Source organism: Etheostoma spectabile, unplaced genomic scaffold (assembly GCF_008692095.1).
Source record: "Etheostoma spectabile isolate EspeVRDwgs_2016 unplaced genomic scaffold, UIUC_Espe_1.0 scaffold00010553, whole genome shotgun sequence".
NCBI classification, from domain to species: Eukaryota; Metazoa; Chordata; class Actinopteri; order Perciformes; family Percidae; genus Etheostoma; species Etheostoma spectabile.
The window spans coordinates 1,222-20,547 of NW_022603842.1; the positions used below are offsets into that span (position 1 = coordinate 1,222).

The window sequence follows — 19,326 nt, forward strand, 5'->3', positions numbered from 1 at the left end:
ATTCTGTCTCAGAATCAGAGATTTACCTCATCTGGGAATGTTTCCATCACACGCTCCGGCCGACAAGATCGGACATAGTGACCTCGACATAGCTTTTGAGACACAATATTCAGAGGCATATTGAAGGATTACGCATAATACAAAAAATCAATTTAAGAAGAATATTGAAAGAAAATCATTGTCTATGTTTTCCCATTACAGTTTTCAGCTTCACTCTGAGACCAATGGCTTCCAGTCAGATCAGGATCTCTCTCTGCTGTCCGGTTCTTTCACGATGTCTTAGGGATCCTGTTCTTCGTCATGTAGCCACACAGCTTCTGTAAAGTCTGTCGCAGAGCTGGTGGACAGAGAGACCAACACAGGAGTGTCCCAGTCTGTAGAGAAGATCTTCAATGCATGAACCACCTTGTAACCTGGTGTTGAAGAACCTGTGTGAGGCCTTCTTACTGGAGAGAGATTCAGAGAGCTTCAGAGGCTCTCTGCAGTCTGCACTCTGAGAACCTCACTACTCTTCTGTTCTGGACCATCAGCAGCCGGTGTTTCTGTGTCTGTCTGTCTGCATTCAGAAACACACTCCACCACAGAATCAGACACGTCGATGAAGCTGCGACTGCACGACAACAGAAGGAGCTTCAGGAACTCTGGAGCCCTTAAAGGAGAAGTTAAAGGGTTTTGAACAAGTTAAAGTGGAGTTTGATCAGACAGCAGACACATAAAGGTCCAGGTCCCCAACGTCACAGAGACGCAGATTAAGGAGCAGTTAAGAGCTTCACCAGTTTTCGTGAGAGGAAGAGGAGGCCAGGCTGGCTGCACTGAGGGAGGAAGAGTAGCAGAAGAGTCAGAGGATGAAGGAGAAGATGGAGGCTCTGAGCAGAGAGATAGCAGCTCTTCTTCAGACTCAGTCAGAGCCACAGAGGGAGCAGCTGAGAGCTGAAGACGTCTCATTCCTGATCAACTACAAGGCTGCAGTGGGAAGAGTCCAGCAGCGCCCCCTGCTGGAGGATCCGACAGCTGCTCTCAGGAGTCTGATAGACGAGGCCCAACACCTGGGCCACCTGGGCTTCACTCTGGACGAAGATGAAGGACATGGTCTCCTACACTCCTGTGATTCTGGATCCCACACTGCTCATCCAGGATTCATCCTGTCTGAAGACCTGACCAGTGTGAGACTAGGAGAGAGACAGCAGCTTCCTGATAACCCAGAGAGGTTTTATGAATACCCCTCTGTCCTGGGCTCTGAGGGCTTTAACTCAGGGACTCACAGCTGGGATGTCGTGGTTGGAGACACTACAGGCTGGTCATTGGGTGGTTAGCAAGTCTGTCCGAGGAAGGGAGTCATACTCTGTCTGGGTTATGGAGAATAATGTCCCATCAGGTAATACTCAGCACGGTCATTACCACTCCCCCCACTGGTCTCATACTGCAGAAGAAGGTCCAGAGGATCAGATGACTCTGGACTGGAACAGAGAGAGCTGTCTTCTCTGATGCTGATACTAACACACACATACACACCTTCACACACACTTTCACTGAAGGGTGCTTCCATTCATAGCACTTGGTATAAAGTCCCACTGAAGATATCACCAGTGAAGTGTGACCTGGAGCAGAGCAGTTAGAGATGGAGAGGATGATTATATTTATGACATTCATTCTTAAAGGAAAATTTGCTGAATTTAAGCTTAATCTGACCTATGTCACATTAATACAAAAATGTCCTTGTGTTTTTTTTGTTTAGATATACAGTTTGTTTCATAATGATAGCCTAGTGTGTGTTTAAAAAGTGAATAATGCTCAAATCCTAAGATAGCTTTTAATTCCAAAATATCAATGCATTGGAAACCCCTCACATTCATTACAACCATGACCAAAATCGAGCAAATTTGTGTTCTACCTTTACAGAAAGTGAAGAAAAAATGAATATTAGGCTGTTAAAAAAAGCAGTATTTGATTGTTCTTTACAAACTCAAACATTTACTGTATAAACTGAAAATGTCTCAAGGTTTGTTTTACTTTGAATCACTGTACTCAATTTAGTTGCATAACTATTATCTCTGAGACCCTGCTTCACATCTGTGTGTGCATGGAGTCACCTGTGACAGGTTATTCCAGCCCAGGCGCACCATTGTACCCAGACCATCCCACATCCCTCTGCATTACGGGGTTTTGCCTCAGGAACTGCATTTTTGAATGTCACCCACACCCTTTTCTATGGGATTGAGGTCCGGGATTGGGCCGCCCCCTCCATCACATCAATCTGTTTGATCTGGAACCAGACTTTGCTCCTTACTGGTGTGTTTTGGTCCTGGTCTTGTTGAAAGACCCATTTCAAAGGCAGTTACTCTTCATCATGAGCAGCACGTGACCTCGGCAAGTATTTTGATGTATTGAAACTGCTCCATGATCCCTGGTACGGGATACATGGGCCCAACACCACAGTATGAGGACATCCCTAACAACTCATGCTTTACTGCCTCCACAGGGTACTGGGGCTTGAATTCAATGCATGGGGGGGGGGGGGGGGACAAACTGTCTGCGGCCCCTAGACCCAAAAAGAACATTTTGCTCTTGTCAATCCACAACATTGGTCCATTTCTCCTTTGGCCAGTCAATGTGTCAAATATCAGAAGAGGAGTCCTTTTAATTAAGGTGGATATGTCGGTTTTAAGGTGGATGTCTCAGTTTTAAGGTGGTTGTCTCAGTTTTAAGGTGGTTGTCTCAGTTTTTAAGGTGGATATGTCAGTTTTAAGGTGGATGTCTCAGTTTTAAAGGTGGTTGTCTCAGTTTTAAGGTGGGATATGTCAGTTTAAGGTGGATGTGTCTCAGTTTTAAGGTGATAGTCTCAGTTTTAAGGTGGATATGTCGGTTTGGGTTCAGGATGTATCTGTTGTAACATTAATAATGATTGTGAATTCATTCCTGTTTTTTCAGCAACATACTTAAATGTCTTTCTTCTTGGTCGTCACGTTTTGTTTTTCAGTTTAATCCTTGAAGTCCGACAGCTTCTGTGATGGTTAAAACAATGACAACAACAGCCTCCAGTGGTGGAATGTAACTAAGTTACATTTACTCTAGTACTCTACCTTGGTACAAATGTTGAGGTACTTGTACTTTACTTGAGTCTTTTCTTTTCATGCCACTTTCTATTTCTACTCTGCTACATCTCAGGAGAGAAACACTGTACCTTTTATTCCACTAATCTTAGATGACATCCTGTGTCTCTTAAACTACTTAACATTGTTGACTTGTTATCCGGTAAAAATTAGTTTTAATAAAGTTTTTAAAAACAATCTAGAATCTATAATACGTTGATTTTACCAAGGTCTATGTAAAAGAGACTTCAGATACAGTATTAGGGGACCACTAAGGTCTATATAAAAGAGACTTCAGATACAGTACTATGGACCACTAAGGTCTATATAAAAGAGACTTCAGATACAGTACTATGGACCACTAAGGTCTATATAAAAGAGACTTCAGATACAGTATTAGGGACCACTAAGGTCTATATAAAGAGACTTCAGATACAGTACTAGGGACCACTAAGGTCTATATAAAAGAGACTTCAGATACAGTACTAGGGACCACTAAGGTCTATATAAAAGAACTTCAGATACAGTATTAGGGACCACTAAGGTCTATATAAAGAGACTTCAGATACAGTATTAGGGACCACTAAGGTCTATATAAAGGAGACTTCAGATACAGTATTAGGGACCACTAAGGTCTATATAAAGAGACTTCAGATACAGTATTAGGGGACACTAAGGTCTATATAAAGAGACTTCAGATACAGTATTAGGACCACTAAGGTCTATATAAAGAGACTTCAGATACAGTATTAGGGGACCACTAAGGTCTATATAAAAGAGACTTCAGATACAGTATTAGGGGACCACTAAGGTCTATATAAGAGACTTCAGATACAGTATTAGGGACCACTAAGGTCATATACAAGAGACTTTCAGATACAGTATTAGGGTACCACTAAGGTCTATATAAAAGAGACTTCAGATACAGTATTAGGGACCACTAAGGTCTATATAAAAGAGACTTCAGATACAGTATTAGGGACCACTAAGGTTTAGGGTAAACAGTTGTTTATAATAATGAATCGAAATCACATTCATTATTATTAATAATGTTTATTATCCAGACGTTAGATTATAGATATAGGCCAACATATAATAACACGTTAAAAACACGTTGATAACACGTTGATAACATGTTAAAAACACGTTGATAACACGTTGATAACACGTTAAAAAACACGTTAAAAACAGTTTATACCACGTTAATAACATGCTAATAACATGTAAATAACTCTGACAACACTGCAAGATACAACTTACAAATGCATTAAATACAATTCACATTCCTTCATAGATAATATACAAAATCCCATAATATTAAGATTTAAAATACAACTGGAACACACACACACACACACACACACACACACACACACACACACACACTCACGCACACAAAGGCAGACAACACACATGCACAATGTTAAAAAGTGAATTCCCAACATGTTAAACTATTACACCACTGCCCCCCCAAACTGATGCTGCATGTGAATGTGTGTGATCATCTGGCTGATGGTCAGGTGGCACCTTGTATGGCAGCCTCAGCTGTGTGAAGGGTTACTGTACTATGTAAAAGTGCTTTCTCTTGTTAAGACCAGACAAGCACTGCTATATAAAATACAGCACATTTACATTCATTGCTTACGCAAGGTTAAGGAACCTGCTTTGTTCAGGTCTTGTCCCCTGACCAATGGGCTAGGTCACTTCTGGGGTGGTGGATATGACACAGGTCTTTGGTGTGGGAGACCCGGGTTTGTTCAAGTCCCATTGCATCACATCAACCAATGTGTCCCTAAGCAAGATACTTAACCCCTAGTTGCTCCAGAGGCGTGCAACTTCTGACATGTATACAGCAATTGTAAGTCCCTTTGGATAAAAGCATCAGCTAAATGACATGTAACGTAATGAGGTCAATGCCTAACCCCAACCAATCGGCTGCTTTGTAGGGCGGGACTTACCTACACGTTACGTGGGTTCCATAACAACACACAATTGCCCATGTGTGGTTTTGGTTGTCCTTATCATTTGCATCATCATTTAGGTAAAAGTACTCATTATGTTTCCCTTTCTTTTAATATTCCTTGTTATATATATTTTCCATGATGTTCCACGATCATCCATCTTCTCAGTGGAGTGTCCGTGTGTTTAGTCCACCCGTTTAGTCTTGGTCTTCTTTGTTCCTGTTACTCATTTTTTGTCTTTTACTTAATTTCTGGATTTTCTTTGCCTGCTGTTTTTGTTGTAAGGATTTTCATGTTCAATATTCAAGCTCTACTCTTCCTGCAGTCTTTGCACTTGGGTCCTATGACTCAACCTGTTGAACATGATGTAGCATCAGACTGCTGCAAACTATGAGTCCACATATCCAGCAATGAATCAGAACTAAGGAATGAGACACAACCCGTATAAGCAGAAATGTGACAGAGCTCCACCCTTCAACTGTCTCACCTGAGACAAACCAGGAACCAGTTTATTTTTTTTTTACAGAGAGACACACAGACGGAAAACAGACGATCAGATTCACCTTCAGATCAAACTAACAACTTCCTCTGAGTGAGTTCAGCTGCAGGAGAGAAAAGTGGAGAACTACAACCCTGCTGCTTCAACCTGCTGATTCTCCACACTCTGAAGGTGAGTTGGACTAAAAACACGACTCAAAGTGAAAGTAAATTTCAGGGAAGTGAGTAGAGGAGGGAGGGGAGCCATGACTGACTGTTCTTTCTGTCTGCTGTAGTTTGTGGTGGAAGTTTCTTGTTACAGCGAGGGAGAAATTTGGTTTGAAGATGAGACCTTGTTGAAACTAAATAAAGACTGAAGGCTGCAAACTGAATCAAAGTTTAGTCTTCGTCATGTTTTCTGCAGAGAACAATCAAAAATGACAAGAACAACTCTGACAATGCACCAAGTTACAGAGTGACAACAGTTCTGGGTCTCACACAGCAGATGACCGTTCCTAATATCCCCGTGCCCCCCCCCCCAGCAGAAACCAGGCCTGATTTGGAAAACATTCTAATCTTAAACAAAAAACTTCATCTTCTTCCTCAGACTTTTGGGAGCCAGCCATGTCCCCGTGCATCTGTCTAGTGCGTCAAGAATGACTGTAGCCGTCATTCTGTCTCAGAAATCAGAGATTTATCTCGTCTGTAGAATGTTTCACGGCTCCGGCCGACAGATCGGACATAGTGACCTCGACATATCTTTTGAGACACATATTTCAGAGGCATATTGAAGGATTTACTCATAATAAAAAAATCAATTTAAGAAATGAATAATTGAAAGAAAATCATTGTCTATGTACTTTTCCCATTACAGTTTTCAGCTTCACTCTGAGACCAAATGGCTTCCAGATCAGAGGAGGATCTCTGCTGTCCGGTCTGTCACGATGTCTTTAGGGATCCTGTTGTTCTGTCATGTAGCCACAGCTTCTGTAAAGACTGTCTGCAGAGCTGGTGGACAGAGAGACCAACACAGGAGTGTCCAGTCTGTAAGAGGAGATCTTCAAGGGCGGAACCACCTTGTAACCTGGTGTTGAAGAACCTGTGTGAGGCCTTCTTACTGGAGAGAGATCAGAGACCTTCAGAGGCTCTCTGCAGTCTGCACTCTGAGAAACTCAAACTCTTCTGTCTGGACCATCAGCAGCCGGTGTGTCTCGTCTGTCTGCATTCAGAAACACACTCCAACCACAGAATCAGACCCGTCGATGAAGCTGCACGACAACACAGGAAGGAGCTTCAGGAAACTCTGGAGCCCTTAAAGGAGAAGTTAAAGGGTTTTGAACAAGTTAAAGTGAAGTTTGATCAGACAGCAGGACACATAAAGGTCCAGGCCCGACGCACAGAGACGCAGATTAAGGATCAGTTTAAGAAGCTTCACCAGTTTCTGGAAGAGGAAGAGGAGGCCAGGCTGGCTGCACTGAGGGATGAAGAGGAGCAGAAGAGTCAGAGGATGAAGGAGAAGATGGAGGCTCTGAGCAGAGAGATAGCAGCTCTTTCAGACTCAGTCAGAGCCACAGAGGAGCAGCTGAGAGCTGAAGACGTCTCATTCCTGATCAACTACAAGGCTGCAGTGGGAAGAGTCCAGCAGCGCCCCCTGCTGGAGGATCCACAGCTGCTCTCAGGAGCTCTGATAGACGAGGCCCAACACCTGGGCAACCTGGGCTTCAACATCTGGACCAAGATGAAGGACATGGTCTCCTACACCCCTGTGATTCTGGATCCAAACACTGCTCATCCATGTCTCATCCTGTCTGAAGATCTGACCAGTGTGAGACGAGGAGAGAGACAGCAGCTTCCTGATAACCCAGAGAGGTTTGATAGATACCCCTTTGTCCTGGGCTCTGAGGGCTTTAACTCAGGGACTCACAGCTGGGATGTCGAGGTTGGAGACAGTACAGACTGGGTACTGGGTGTGTTAGCAGAGTCTGTCCAGAGGAAGGGAGACAAACTGTCTGGATTATGGAGAATAGGGTTCCATCAAGGTAAATACTATGCACGGTCACCACCAGCTCCACCCACTGATCTCATACTGCAGAAGAAGGTCCAGAGGATCAGAGTGACTCTGGACTGGAACAGAGGAGAGCTGTCGTTCTCTGATGCTGATACTAACACACACATACACACCTTCACACACACTTTCACTGAGAAGATGTTTCCATTAATTTACACTTGGGATAACGTCCCACTGAAGATATCACCAGTGAAGGTGTGACAGTGGAGCAGAGCAGTTAGAGATAAAGAGGATGATTATATTTATGACGTTTATTCTTAAAGGAAAAAGTTGCTGAATTTAACCTCTTAATCTGACCTAATGTCACATTAATACAAAAATGTCCTTGTGTTTATTTTGTTTAAGATATACAGTTGTGTTCATAATAATAGCAGGAGTGTGTTTAAAAAAGTGAATAATGCTCAAAATCCTAAGAATAGCTTTTAATTCCAAAATATCAATGCATTGGGAACACCTCACATTCAATTACAAACCATGACCAAAATCGAGCAAATTTGTGTTCTACCTTTACAGAAAGTGAAGAAAAAGGAATATTAGGCTGTTAAAAAGAGCAGTATTTGCATTTTTCTTTACAAACTCAAACATTTACTGTATAAACTGAAAATGTCTCAAGGGTTTGATTTACTTTGAATCACTGTACTCATATTTAGTTGCATAACTATTATCTCTGAGACCTGCTTTCACATCTGAGTTGCATGGAGTCCACCTGTGAACAGGTATTCCAGCCCAGGACCATTGACCTACATCCCATAATTCTCTGCATTTCTCGTCACACTGCCACCTACAGGTTTGGCATGCTCTTGACGCCAGTGACGGCATGTATACACACGTGCACGTGTAAACAAAAACTTCTGAAAACTGACAGCTGTGCATAATGTCATTTTTAAAAAGGGAGAGATGTAGAAATGTGCGTTTCTGAAAATAGCTCAAAATGTCAGACTATCACCCTGAATATTTTGAAGGAATTTGGAATTTATCTTGGAACCTATTGTTTTTACTACGCTGAAGTAGAGTTTACAGAATTAATATGATTAAAATCTTCTACATTTGAACCCCATCCTACAATAATCTGGGCTGCTCTAATTCAAATTAAGAATCCCCAACAAACCAAGTAAATGTGGTCTTTAGTTCTCTGTAATGACTAGTAGGCCAACAGGAACATTTTCTAAATTGGAATAGAACTCTTTTAAAAGCATTAAGAAATGTGTCACCTGTATTTTAAATTTAGACACGACAAAAAAGGATCTGTTGATTAGTTTCTGGATTTAGATTAACGGTGTTCATTATGTAGTTCGATCCAAGCTTCAGCTTAGTTTGAAAATGTAATTTGTCAGATGTCTGATGATAAACTAGCTCATGACCACTCAGATTCCCCAATGTGCATGTCAATTCGTATGACAGTCTCCAAAATTAGGGGTGACATGATGAGCAGTCACATGTCACATATCTTGTAATATCGGTCCGTCTGAACAGAAACAAGTAGTCATAGTTATGAGGGAAGAAATGCATCAGCTCATAGTTCTTAATGTCATTTTATAATCTGTCAAGTACAATCTACCATTTATTGCGGCTATTATTTGTCAATTAACAAATATTTACAATGCAACAATCCCTTTTTCTCCCTTTTTCTATCCAACATATCTATTTAGAAAAGCTGCAAAGATTTATTATAACTATTTGAGTCCAAATTTTCTCATGTCAGCGTGTTAAATGCGACCATGTTCTAGTTTCTTCTCTCCACTGTGACAGTAATCTGAATATCTTTGAGTTGATCCACATTTTATTTAACAATCTTTGACATTTTAGACACCAAACGATGGAGATAATTATTTACAGATGAATCCACAATGAGAATAATTGTTAGTTTCATCCCCAAGCCTTCCAGGGATTTGTTACTGTTATTTTTGCATGGATCATTAAAAGTATTTTCATCTTCTGTAGTATCTATATCTTGGACTGACGAACAGAGGAACATGTATCAGGATCTGACGCACGATGCAGACAAATATGTATACTATATATAAAGTATAAGTTAATGACAGAAGACCAAACAAGGGAAGTGTTGCCTGATTTACTGCAACATATTTAAGAATACTTGTATAATGTTTGACATGTATTTATGTTTGTTGTGAGACGTAATGCTGATCTACATGGATAAGATCTACTTCATGAACCCAAGAAACGGACCTTGCTTGAAAATACATCATGTAAAGCCTTTTATTCCTGCCATGTAACTAATAATTATTATTCAAGTCAATGTATATTAAAGAACTCTATTTTTGATAGTTTTCTTAATTAGTACTTGGAGAATTTTAGTACTTTTTCTTTGTGTTTATATAAATGTGTGTTTCTCATGAGCAAAATTAACCCTTTTGTAAGCTTTGCTTTAACTTTAATAAGCTTTGAGATCAACAAATGCAATTGTGTTAAGTTACTGTATGTGAATAAGCCACAAACTGTTAAAATAAAATAAAAAATGTATGTATAATGAAGACATCTTGTTGTCACTTGCAGAGTACTTCCAAAGGTAGAATAACACCCATTTGTTTTGAGTTTGTAATATCATAGAGACGACTATAGGAAGGGTTTGCTATGGTGAGAGGTGACAGAGGGAGGTACCCATGAACAAAGTATGTCAGACCTGTTGGGAAAAGAACACACAACATTTAAGTTTTTAACCTAGTATAGACCAGAAGATTTGAAGGGGAACAGAGGTAGTTATCCTGCAGTAAAGATCAAAGAGGCCAGACCCACCCTTTAATATCATGCATACACTCTTGGGGCAGCTGTGGCTCAGTGGTAGAGAGGTTGCCTGCCTATTGGAAGATTTTGGGTTCAATCCCTGGCCCGGCAGTCCCATGTCAAAGTGTCCTTGGGCAAGTTGCCCCTGATGCTGCATGTGAATGTGTGTGATCATCTGGCTGATGGTCAGGTGGCACCTTGTATGGCAGCCTCAGCTGTGTGAATGGTTACTGTACTATGTCACGCAAGGTTAAGGAACCTGATTTGTTCAGGTCTTATCCCCTGACCAATGGGCTAGGTCACTTCTGGGGTGGTGGATATGACACAGGCCTTTGGTGTGGGAGACCCGGGTTTGTTCAAGTCCCACTGCATCACATCAACCAATGTGTCCCTAAGCAAGATACTTAACCCCTAGTTGCTCCAGAGGCGTGCAACTTCTGACATGTATACAGCAATTGTAAGTCCCTTTGGATTAAAGCATCAGCTAAATGACATGTAACGTAATGATATCAATGCCTAACCCCAACCAATCGGCTGCTTTGTAGGGCGGGACTTACCTACACGTTACGTGGGTTCCATAACAACACACAATTGCCCATGTGTGGTTTTGGTTGTCCTTATTATATTTGCATCACCATTTAGGTAAAAGTACTCATTATGTTTCCGTTTCTTTTAATATTCCATGTTACACATTATCTATGATGTTCCACGATCATCCATCTTCTCAGTGGAGTGTCCGTGTGTTTAGTCCACCCGTTTAGTCTCGGTGTTCTGGGTTCCTGTGACTCATTTTTTGTCTTTTACTTCATTTCTGGATTTTCCCGCCTGCTGTTTTTGTTGTAAGGATTTTCATGTTCAATATTCAAGCTCTACTCTTCCTGCAGTCTTTGCGCTTGGGTCCTATGACTCAACCTGTTGAACATGATGTAGCATCAGACTGCTGCAAACTATGAGTCCACATATCCAGCAATGAATCAGAACTAAGGAATGAGACACAACCCGTATAAGCAGAAATGTGACAGAGCTCCACCCTTCAACTGTCTCACCTGAGGCAAACCAGGAACCAGTTTGTTTTTGGTCCTCACTACAGAGAGACACACAGACGGAAAACAGACGATCAGATTCACCTTCAGATCAAACTAACAACTTCCTCTGAGTGAGTTCAGCTGCAGGAGAGAAAAGTGGAGAACTACAACCCTGCTGCTTCAACCTGCTGATTCTCCACACTCTGAAGGTGAGTTGGACTAAAGACAGGGAAGTGAGTAGAGGAGGGAGGGGAGCCATGACTGACTGTTCTTTCTGTCTGCTGTGTTTTCAGCTTCACTCTGAGACCAAATGGCTTCCAGATCAGAGGAGGATCTCTGCTGTCCGGTCTGTCACGATGTCTTTAGGGATCCTGTTGTTCTGTCATGTAGCCACAGCTTCTGTAAAGACTGTCTGCAGAGCTGGTGGACAGAGAGACCAACACAGGAGTGTCCAGTCTGTAAGAAAAGATCTTTGTATGAACCACCTTGTAACCTGGTGTTGAAGAACCTGTGTGAGGCCTTCTTACTGGAGAGAGATCAGAGAGCTTCAGAGGCTCTCTGCAGTCTGCACTCTGAGAAACTCAAACTCTTCTGTCTGGACCATCAGCAGCCGGTGTGTGTCATCTGTCTGCAGAGATTCAGAAACACACTCCAACCACAGAATCAGACCCGTCGATGAAGCTGCACGACAACACAGGAAGGAGCTTCAGGAGACTCTGGAGCCCTTAAAGGAGAAGTTAAAGGGTTTTGAACAAGTTAAAGTGAAGTGTGATCAAATGGCAAAACACATAAAGGTCCAGGCCCGATGCACAGAGACGCAGATTAAGGATCAGTTTAAGAAGCTTCACCAGTTTCTGGAAGAGGAAGAGGAGGCCAGGCTGGCTGCACTGAGGGAGGAAGAGGAGCAGAAGAGTCAGAGGATGAAGGAGAAGATGGAGGCTCTGAGCAGAGAGATAGCAGCTCTTTCAGACTCAGTCAGAGCCACAGAGGAGCAGCTGAGAGCTGAAGACGTCTCATTCCTGATCAACTACAAGGCTGCAGTGGGAAGAGTCCAGCAGCGCCCCCTGCTGGAGGATCCACAGCTGCTCTCAGGAGCTCTGATAGACGAGGCCCAACACCTGGGCAACCTGGGCTTCAACATCTGGACGAAGATGAAGGACATGGTCTCCTACACCCCTGTGATTCTGGATCCAAACACTGCTAAACCCAACCTCATCCTGTCTGAAGACCTGACCAGTGTGAGAGTAGGAGAAAGACAGCAGCTTCCTGATAACCCAGAGAGGTTTGATGAATACCTCTCTGTCCTGGGCTCTGAGGGCTTTAACTCAGGGACTCACAGCTGGGATGTCGAGGTTGGAGACAGTACAGGCTGGGGACTGGGTGTGTTAGCAGAGTCTGTCCAGAGGAAGGGAGTCATACTGTCTGGGTTATGGAGAATAGGGTTCTATCAAGGTAAATACTATGCACGGTCACCACCAGCTCTGCCCACTGGTCTCATACTGCAGAAGAAGGTCCAGAGGATCAGAGTAACTCTGGACTGGAACAGAGGAAAGCTGTCATTGTTTGATGCTGATACTAACACACACATACACACCTTCACACACACTTTCACTGAGAGGGTGTTTCCATTCATTAGCACTTGGGATAACGTCCCACTGAAGATATCACCAGTGAAGGTGTGACAGTGGAGCAGAGCAGTTAGAGATGAAGAGGATGATTATATTTATGACATTCATTCTTAAAGGAAAAAGTTGCTGAATTTAAGCTCTTAATCTGACCTAATGTCACATTAATACAAAAATGTCCTTGTGTTTTTTTTGTTTAAGATATACAGTTGTGTTCATAATGATAGCAGTAGTGTGTTTAAAAAAGTGACTAATGCTCAAAATCCTAAGAATAGCTTTTAATTCCAAAATATCAATGCATTGGAAACACCTCACATTCAATTACAAACCATGACCAAAATCGAGCAAATTTGTGTTCTACCTTTACAGAAAGTGAAGAAAAAATGAATATTAGGCTGTTAAAAAAAGCAGTATTTGAATTTTTCTTTACAAACTCAAACATTTACTGTATAAACTGAAAAATGTCTCAAGGGTTTGTTTTACTTTGAATCACTGTACTCAAATTTAGTTGCATAACTATTATCTCTGAGACCTGCTTCACATCTGTGTTGCATGGAGTCACCTGTGAACAGGTATTCCAGCCCAGGACCATTGAACCATACATCCCACAATCCCTCTGCATTACTGGGTTTTGCCTCAGGAACTGCATTTTGAATGTCACCCCACACCTTTTCTATGGGATTGAGGTCCGGGGATTGGGCCGGCCCCTCCATCACATCAATCTGTTTGATCTGGAACCAAGACTTTGCTCCTTACTGGTGTGTTTTGGGTCCTGGTCTTGTTGAAAGACCCATTTCAAAGGCATTTACTCTTCAGCATGAGGCAACGTGACCTCTGCAAGTATTTTGATGTATTGAAACTGCTCCATGATCCCTGGTACGGGATACATGGGCCCAACACCACAGTATGAGGAACATCCCATAACCACCATGCTTTACTGTCTCCACAGGGTACTGGGGCTTGAATTCAATGCATGGGGGGGGGGGGGGGGGGGACAAACTGTCTGCGGCCCCTAGACCCAAAAAGAACAATTTTGCTCTTGTCAATCCACAACATTGGTCCATTTCTCCTTTGGCCAGTCAATGTGTCAAATATCAGAAGAGGAGTCCTTTTAATTAAGGTGGATATGTCGGTTTTAAGGTGGATGTCTCAGTTTTAAGGTGGTTGTCTCAGTTTTAAGGTGGTTGTCTCAGTTTTAAGGTGGATATGTCAGTTTTAAGGTGGATGTCTCAGTTTTAAGGTGGTTGTCTCAGTTTTAAGGTGGATATGTCAGTTTTAAGGTGGATGTGTCTCAGTTTTAAGGTGGATATGTCTCAGTTTTAAGGTGGATATGTCGGTTTGGGTTCAGGATATATGTGTTGTAACATTAATATTGATTGTGAATTCATTCCTGTTTTTCAGCAACATAATTAAATGTCTTTTCTTGGTCGTCACGTTTTGTTTTTCAGTTTAATCCTTGAAGTCCGACAGCTTCTGTGAATGTTAAAACAATGACAACAACAGCCTCCAGTGGTGGAATGTAACTAAGTACATTTACTCTAGTACTCTACCTTGGTACAAATGTTGAGGTACTTGTACTTTACTTGAGTCTTTTCTTTTCATGCCACTTTCTATTTCTACTCTGCTACATCTCAGAGAGAAACACTGTACCTTTTATTCCACTAATCTTAGTTGACATCCTGTGTCTCTTAAACTACTTAAATATTGTTGACTTGTTATCCGGTAAAAATTAGTTTTAATAAAGTTTTTAAAAACAATCTAGAATCTATAATACGTTGATTTTACCAAGGTCTATGTAAAAGAGACTTCAGATACAGTATTAGGGACCACTAAGGTCTATATAAAGAGACTTCAGATACAGTATTAGGGACCACTAAGGTCTATATAAAGAGACTTCAGATACAGTATTAGGGACCACTAAGGTCTATATAAAAGAGACTTCAGATACAGTATTAGGGACCACTAAGGTCTATATAAAGAGACTTTAGATACAGTATTAGGGACCACTAAGGTCTATATAAAAGAGACTTCAGATACAGTATTAGGGACCACTAAGGTCTATATAAAGAGACTTCAGATACAGTATTAGGGACCACTAAAGTCTATATAAAAAAGAAAGCGCTGCTATATAAAATACAGCACATTTACATTCAATGCTTACGTAAGGTTAAGGAACCTGCTTTGTTCAGGTCTTATCCCCTGACCAATGGGCTAGGTCACTTCTGGGGTGGTGGATATGACAGAGGTCTTTGGTGTGGGAGACCCGGGTTTGTTCAAGTCCCACTGCATCTCATCAACCAATGTGTCCCTGAGCAAGATACTTAACCCCTAGTTGCTCCAGAGGCATGCAACCTCTGACATGTATACAGCAATTGTAAGTCTCTTTGGATAAAAGCATCAGCTATAAGACATGTGACGTAATGATATCAATGCCTGACCCCAACCAATCGGCTGCTTTGTAGGGCGGGACTTACCTACACGTTACGTGGGTTCCATAACAACACACAATTGCCCATGTGTGGTTTTGGTTGTCCTTATCATTTGCATCATCATTTAGGTAAAAGTACTCATTATGTTTCCTTTTCTTTTAATATCCTTGTTATACTATTGTCCATGTGTTCCACAATCATCCATCTTCTCAGTGGAGTGTCCGTGTGTTTAGTCCACCCGTTTAGTCTCGGTGTTCTTGGTTCCTGTGACTCCTTTTTTGTCTTTTACTTAATTCTGGATTTTCTTTGCCTGCTGTTTTAGTTGTAAGGATTTTCATGTTCAATATTCAAGCTCTACTCTTCCTGCAGTCTTTGCACTTGGGTCCTATGACTCAACCTGTTGAACATGATGTAGCATCAGACTGCTGCAAACTATGAGTCCACATATCCAGCAATGAATCAGAACTAAGGATGAGACACACCCTTCAACTGTCTCACCTGAGGCAAACCAGGAAACAGTTTGTTTTGGGTCCTCACTACAGAGAGACACACAGACGGAAAACAGACGATCAGAGTCACCTTCAGATCAACTAACAACTTCCTCTGAGTGAGTTCAGCTGCAGGAGAGAAAAGTGGAGAACTACAACCCTGCTGCTTCAACCTGCTGATTCTCCACTCTCTGAAGGTGAGTTGGACTAAAGACAGGGAAGTGAGTAGAGGAGGGAGGGGAGCCATGACTGACTGTTCTTTCTGTCTGCTGTATTTTCAGCTTCCCTCTGAGACCAATGCTTCCAGATCAGAGGAGGATCTCTGCTGTCCGGTCTGTCACGAGGTCTTTAGGGATCCTGTTCTTCTGTCATGTAGCCACAGCTTCTGTAAAGACTGTCTGCAGAGCTGGTGGAGACAGAGACCAGCACAGGAGTGTCCCGTCTGTAAGAAAAGATCTTTGTATGAACCACCTTGTAACCTGGTGTTGAAGAACCTGTGTGAGGCCTTCTTACTGGAAAGAGATCAGAGAGCTTCAGAGGCTCTCTGCAGTCTGCACTCTGAGAAACTCAAACTCTTCTGTCTGGACCATCAGCAGCCGGTGTGTGTCGTCTGTCTGCATTCAGAAACACACTCCAACCACAGAATCAGACCCGTCGATGAAGCTGCACGACAACACAGGAAGGAGCTTCAGGAAACTCTGGAGCCCTTAAAGGAGAAGTTAAAGGGTTTTGAACAAGTTAAAGTGAAGTTTGATCTGACAGCAGGACACATAAAGGTCCAGGCCCGACGCACAGAGACGCAGATTAAGGAGCAGTTTAAGAAGCTTCACCAGTTTCTGGAAGAGGAAGAGGAGGCCAGGCTGGCTGCACTGAGGGAGGAAGAGGAGCAGAAGAGTCAGAGGATGAAGGAGAAGATGGAGGCTCTGAGCAGAGAGATAGCAGCTCTTTCAGACTCAGTCAGAGCCACAGAGGAGCAGCTGAGAGCTGAAGACGTCTCATTCCTGATCAACTACAAGGCTGCAGTGGGAAGAGTCCAGCAGCGCCCCCTGCTGGAGGATCCACAGCTGCTCTCAGGAGCTCTGATAGACGAGGCCCAACACCTGGGCAACCTGGGCTTCAACATCTGGACCAAGATGAAGGACATGGTCTCCTACACTCCTGTGATTCTGGACCCAAACACTGCTCATCCAGGATTCATCCTGTCTGAAGACCTGACCAGTGTGAGACGAGGAGAGAGACAGCAGCTTCCTGATAATCCAGAGAGGTTTGATAATTACCCCTCTGTCCTGGGCTCTGAGGGCTTTAACTCAGGGACTCACAGCTGGGATGTCGAGGTTGGAGACAGTGCAAGCTGGGGACTGGGTGTGTTAGCAGAGTCTGTCCAGAGGAAGGGATTCATACTGTCTGGGTTATGGAGAATAATGTTCCATCAAGGTAAATACTCAGCATGGTCAGTACCAGCTCTGCCCACTGGTCTCATACTGCAGAAGAAGGTCCAGAGGATCAGAGTGACTCTGGACTGGAACAGAGGAGAGCTGTTGTTCTCTGATGCTGATACTAACACACACATACACACCTTCACACACACTTTCACTGAGAGGGTGTTTCCATTCATTAGCACTTGGGATGACGTCCCACTGAAGATATCACCAGCGAAGGTGTGACAGTGGAGCAGAGCAGTTAGAGATAAAGAGGATTATTATACTCATGATGTTTATTCTTAAAGGAAAAAGTTGCTGAATTTAAGCTCTTAATCTGACCTAATGTCACATTAATACAAAAATGTCCTTGTGTTTTTTTTGTTTAAGATATACAGTTGTGTTCATAATGATAGCAGTAGTGTGTTTAAAAAAGTGACTAATGCTCAAAATCCTAAGAATAGCTTTTAATTCCAAAATATCAATGCATTGGAAACACCTCACATTCAGTTACAACCATGACCAAAATCGAGCAAATTTTGTGTTCTACCTTTACAGAAAGTGAAGAAAAAATGAATATTAGGCTGTTAAAAAAGCAGTATTTGAATTTTTCTTGACAAACTCAACATTTACTGTATAAACTGAAAAATGTCTCAAGGGTTTGCTTTACTGTGAATCCCTGTACTCATATTTAGTTGCATAACTATTATCTCTGAGACCTGCTTCACATCTGTGTTGCATGGAGTCACCTGTGAACAGGTATTCCAGCCCAGGACCGTTGACCTTCATCCCACAATCCCTCTGCATTACTAGGTTTTGCCTCAGGAACTGCATTTTGAATGTCACCCCACACCTTTTCTATGGGATTGAGGTCCGGGGTTTGGCCGGCCCCTCCATCACATCAATCTGTTTGATCTGGAACCAAGACTTTACTCCTTACTGGTGTGTTTTGGGTCCTGGTCTTGTTGAAAGACCCATTTCAAAGACATTTCCTCTTCAGCATGAGGCAACGTGACCTCTGCAAATATTGATGTATTGAAATTAATCCATGATCCCTGGTACGGGATACACAGGCCCAACACCACAGTATGAGGAACATCCCCATAACCACCAGGCTTTACTGTCTCCACAGGTTACTGTGGCTTGAATTCAATGCATGGGGGGGGGGGCAACTGTTTGCGGCCCCTGGACCCAAAAAGAACAATTTTGCTCTTGTCAGTCCACAACATTGCTCCATTTCTCCTTTGGCCAGTCAATGTGTCAAATATCAGAGGAGGAGTCCTTTTTTTTAAGGTGGATATGTCGGTTTTAAGGTGGATGTCTCATTTTTAAGGTGGATATGTCGGTTTTAAGGTGGATATGTCTCAGTTTTAAGGTGGATGTCTCAGTTTTAAGGTGGATGTCTCAGTTTTAAGGTGGATATGTCAGTTTTAAGGTGGATGTCTCAGTTTTAAGGTGGATGTCTCAGTTTTAAGGTGGGTGTGTCGGTTTTAAGGTGGATATGTCGGTTTTAAGGTGGATATGTCAGTTTTAAGGTGGATATGTCTCAGTTTTAAGGTGGATATGTCTCAGTTTTAAGGTGGATGTCTCAGTTTTAAGATGGATGTCTCAGTTTGGGTTCAGGATGTATGTATTGTAACATTAATAATGATTGTGAATTCATTCCTGTTTTTCAGCAACATAATTAAATGTCTTTTCTTGGTCGTCACGTTTTGTTTTTCAGTTTGATCCTTAAAGTCCGACAGCTTCTGTGAATGTTTAAACATGACACCAACAGCCTCCAGTGGTGGAATGTAACTAAGTACATTTACTCTAGTACTCTACCTTGGTACAAATGTTGAGTACTTGTACTTTACTTGAGTCTTTTCTTTTCATGCACTTTCTATTTCTACTCTGCTACATCTCAGAGAGAAACACTGTACCTTTTATTCCACTAATCTTAGATGACATCCTGTGTCTCTTAAACTACTTAAATATTGTTGACTGTTATCCGGTAAAAATTAG

At 42.2% G+C, this 19,326-nt stretch overlaps 3 protein-coding genes and 1 pseudogene across 3 annotated transcripts; all 4 read left to right on the forward strand.

The window, feature by feature from the left end:
* Positions 1 to 340: 340 nt before the first annotated feature.
* LOC116679327 (nuclear factor 7, brain-like) lies at positions 341 to 1,616 on the forward strand (annotated as a pseudogene).
* A 3,955-nt stretch (positions 1,617 to 5,571) lies between these two features.
* On the forward strand, positions 5,572 to 7,798 carry LOC116679326 (E3 ubiquitin-protein ligase TRIM39-like). Its single transcript, XM_032508991.1, has 2 exons — positions 5,572 to 5,720; positions 6,409 to 7,798. Exon 2 carries the CDS (start codon positions 6,426 to 6,428, stop codon positions 7,794 to 7,796), a length of 1,371 nt encoding a protein of 456 aa, XP_032364882.1. The 5' UTR covers positions 5,572 to 5,720; positions 6,409 to 6,425; the 3' UTR covers positions 7,797 to 7,798.
* Positions 7,799 to 10,105: 2,307 nt separating this feature from the next.
* Positions 10,106 to 17,412, forward strand: LOC116679328 (E3 ubiquitin-protein ligase TRIM39-like; the record flags this gene model as incomplete). Its single annotated transcript, XM_032508992.1, has 3 exons — positions 10,106 to 10,110; positions 13,366 to 13,373; positions 16,204 to 17,412. Coding segments are annotated over exons 2-3 (1,212 nt in total), but the record flags the coding sequence as incomplete, so codon positions are not given.
* Positions 11,350 to 13,067, forward strand: LOC116679325 (nuclear factor 7, brain-like). The gene is given in 3 exon segments (XM_032508990.1): positions 11,350 to 11,571; positions 11,656 to 11,984; positions 11,986 to 13,067. Coding segments are annotated over 2 exon segments (1,371 nt in total). The 5' UTR covers positions 11,350 to 11,571; positions 11,656 to 11,672; the 3' UTR covers positions 13,045 to 13,067.
* Positions 17,413 to 19,326: the final 1,914 nt, after the last annotated feature.

What these genes read in the sequence shown, in the direction of transcription:
- LOC116679326 (XM_032508991.1), top strand. Translation starts at nt 6,426, where the DNA reads ATGGCTTCCAGATCAGAGGAGGATCTCTGCTGTCCGGTCTGTCACGAT.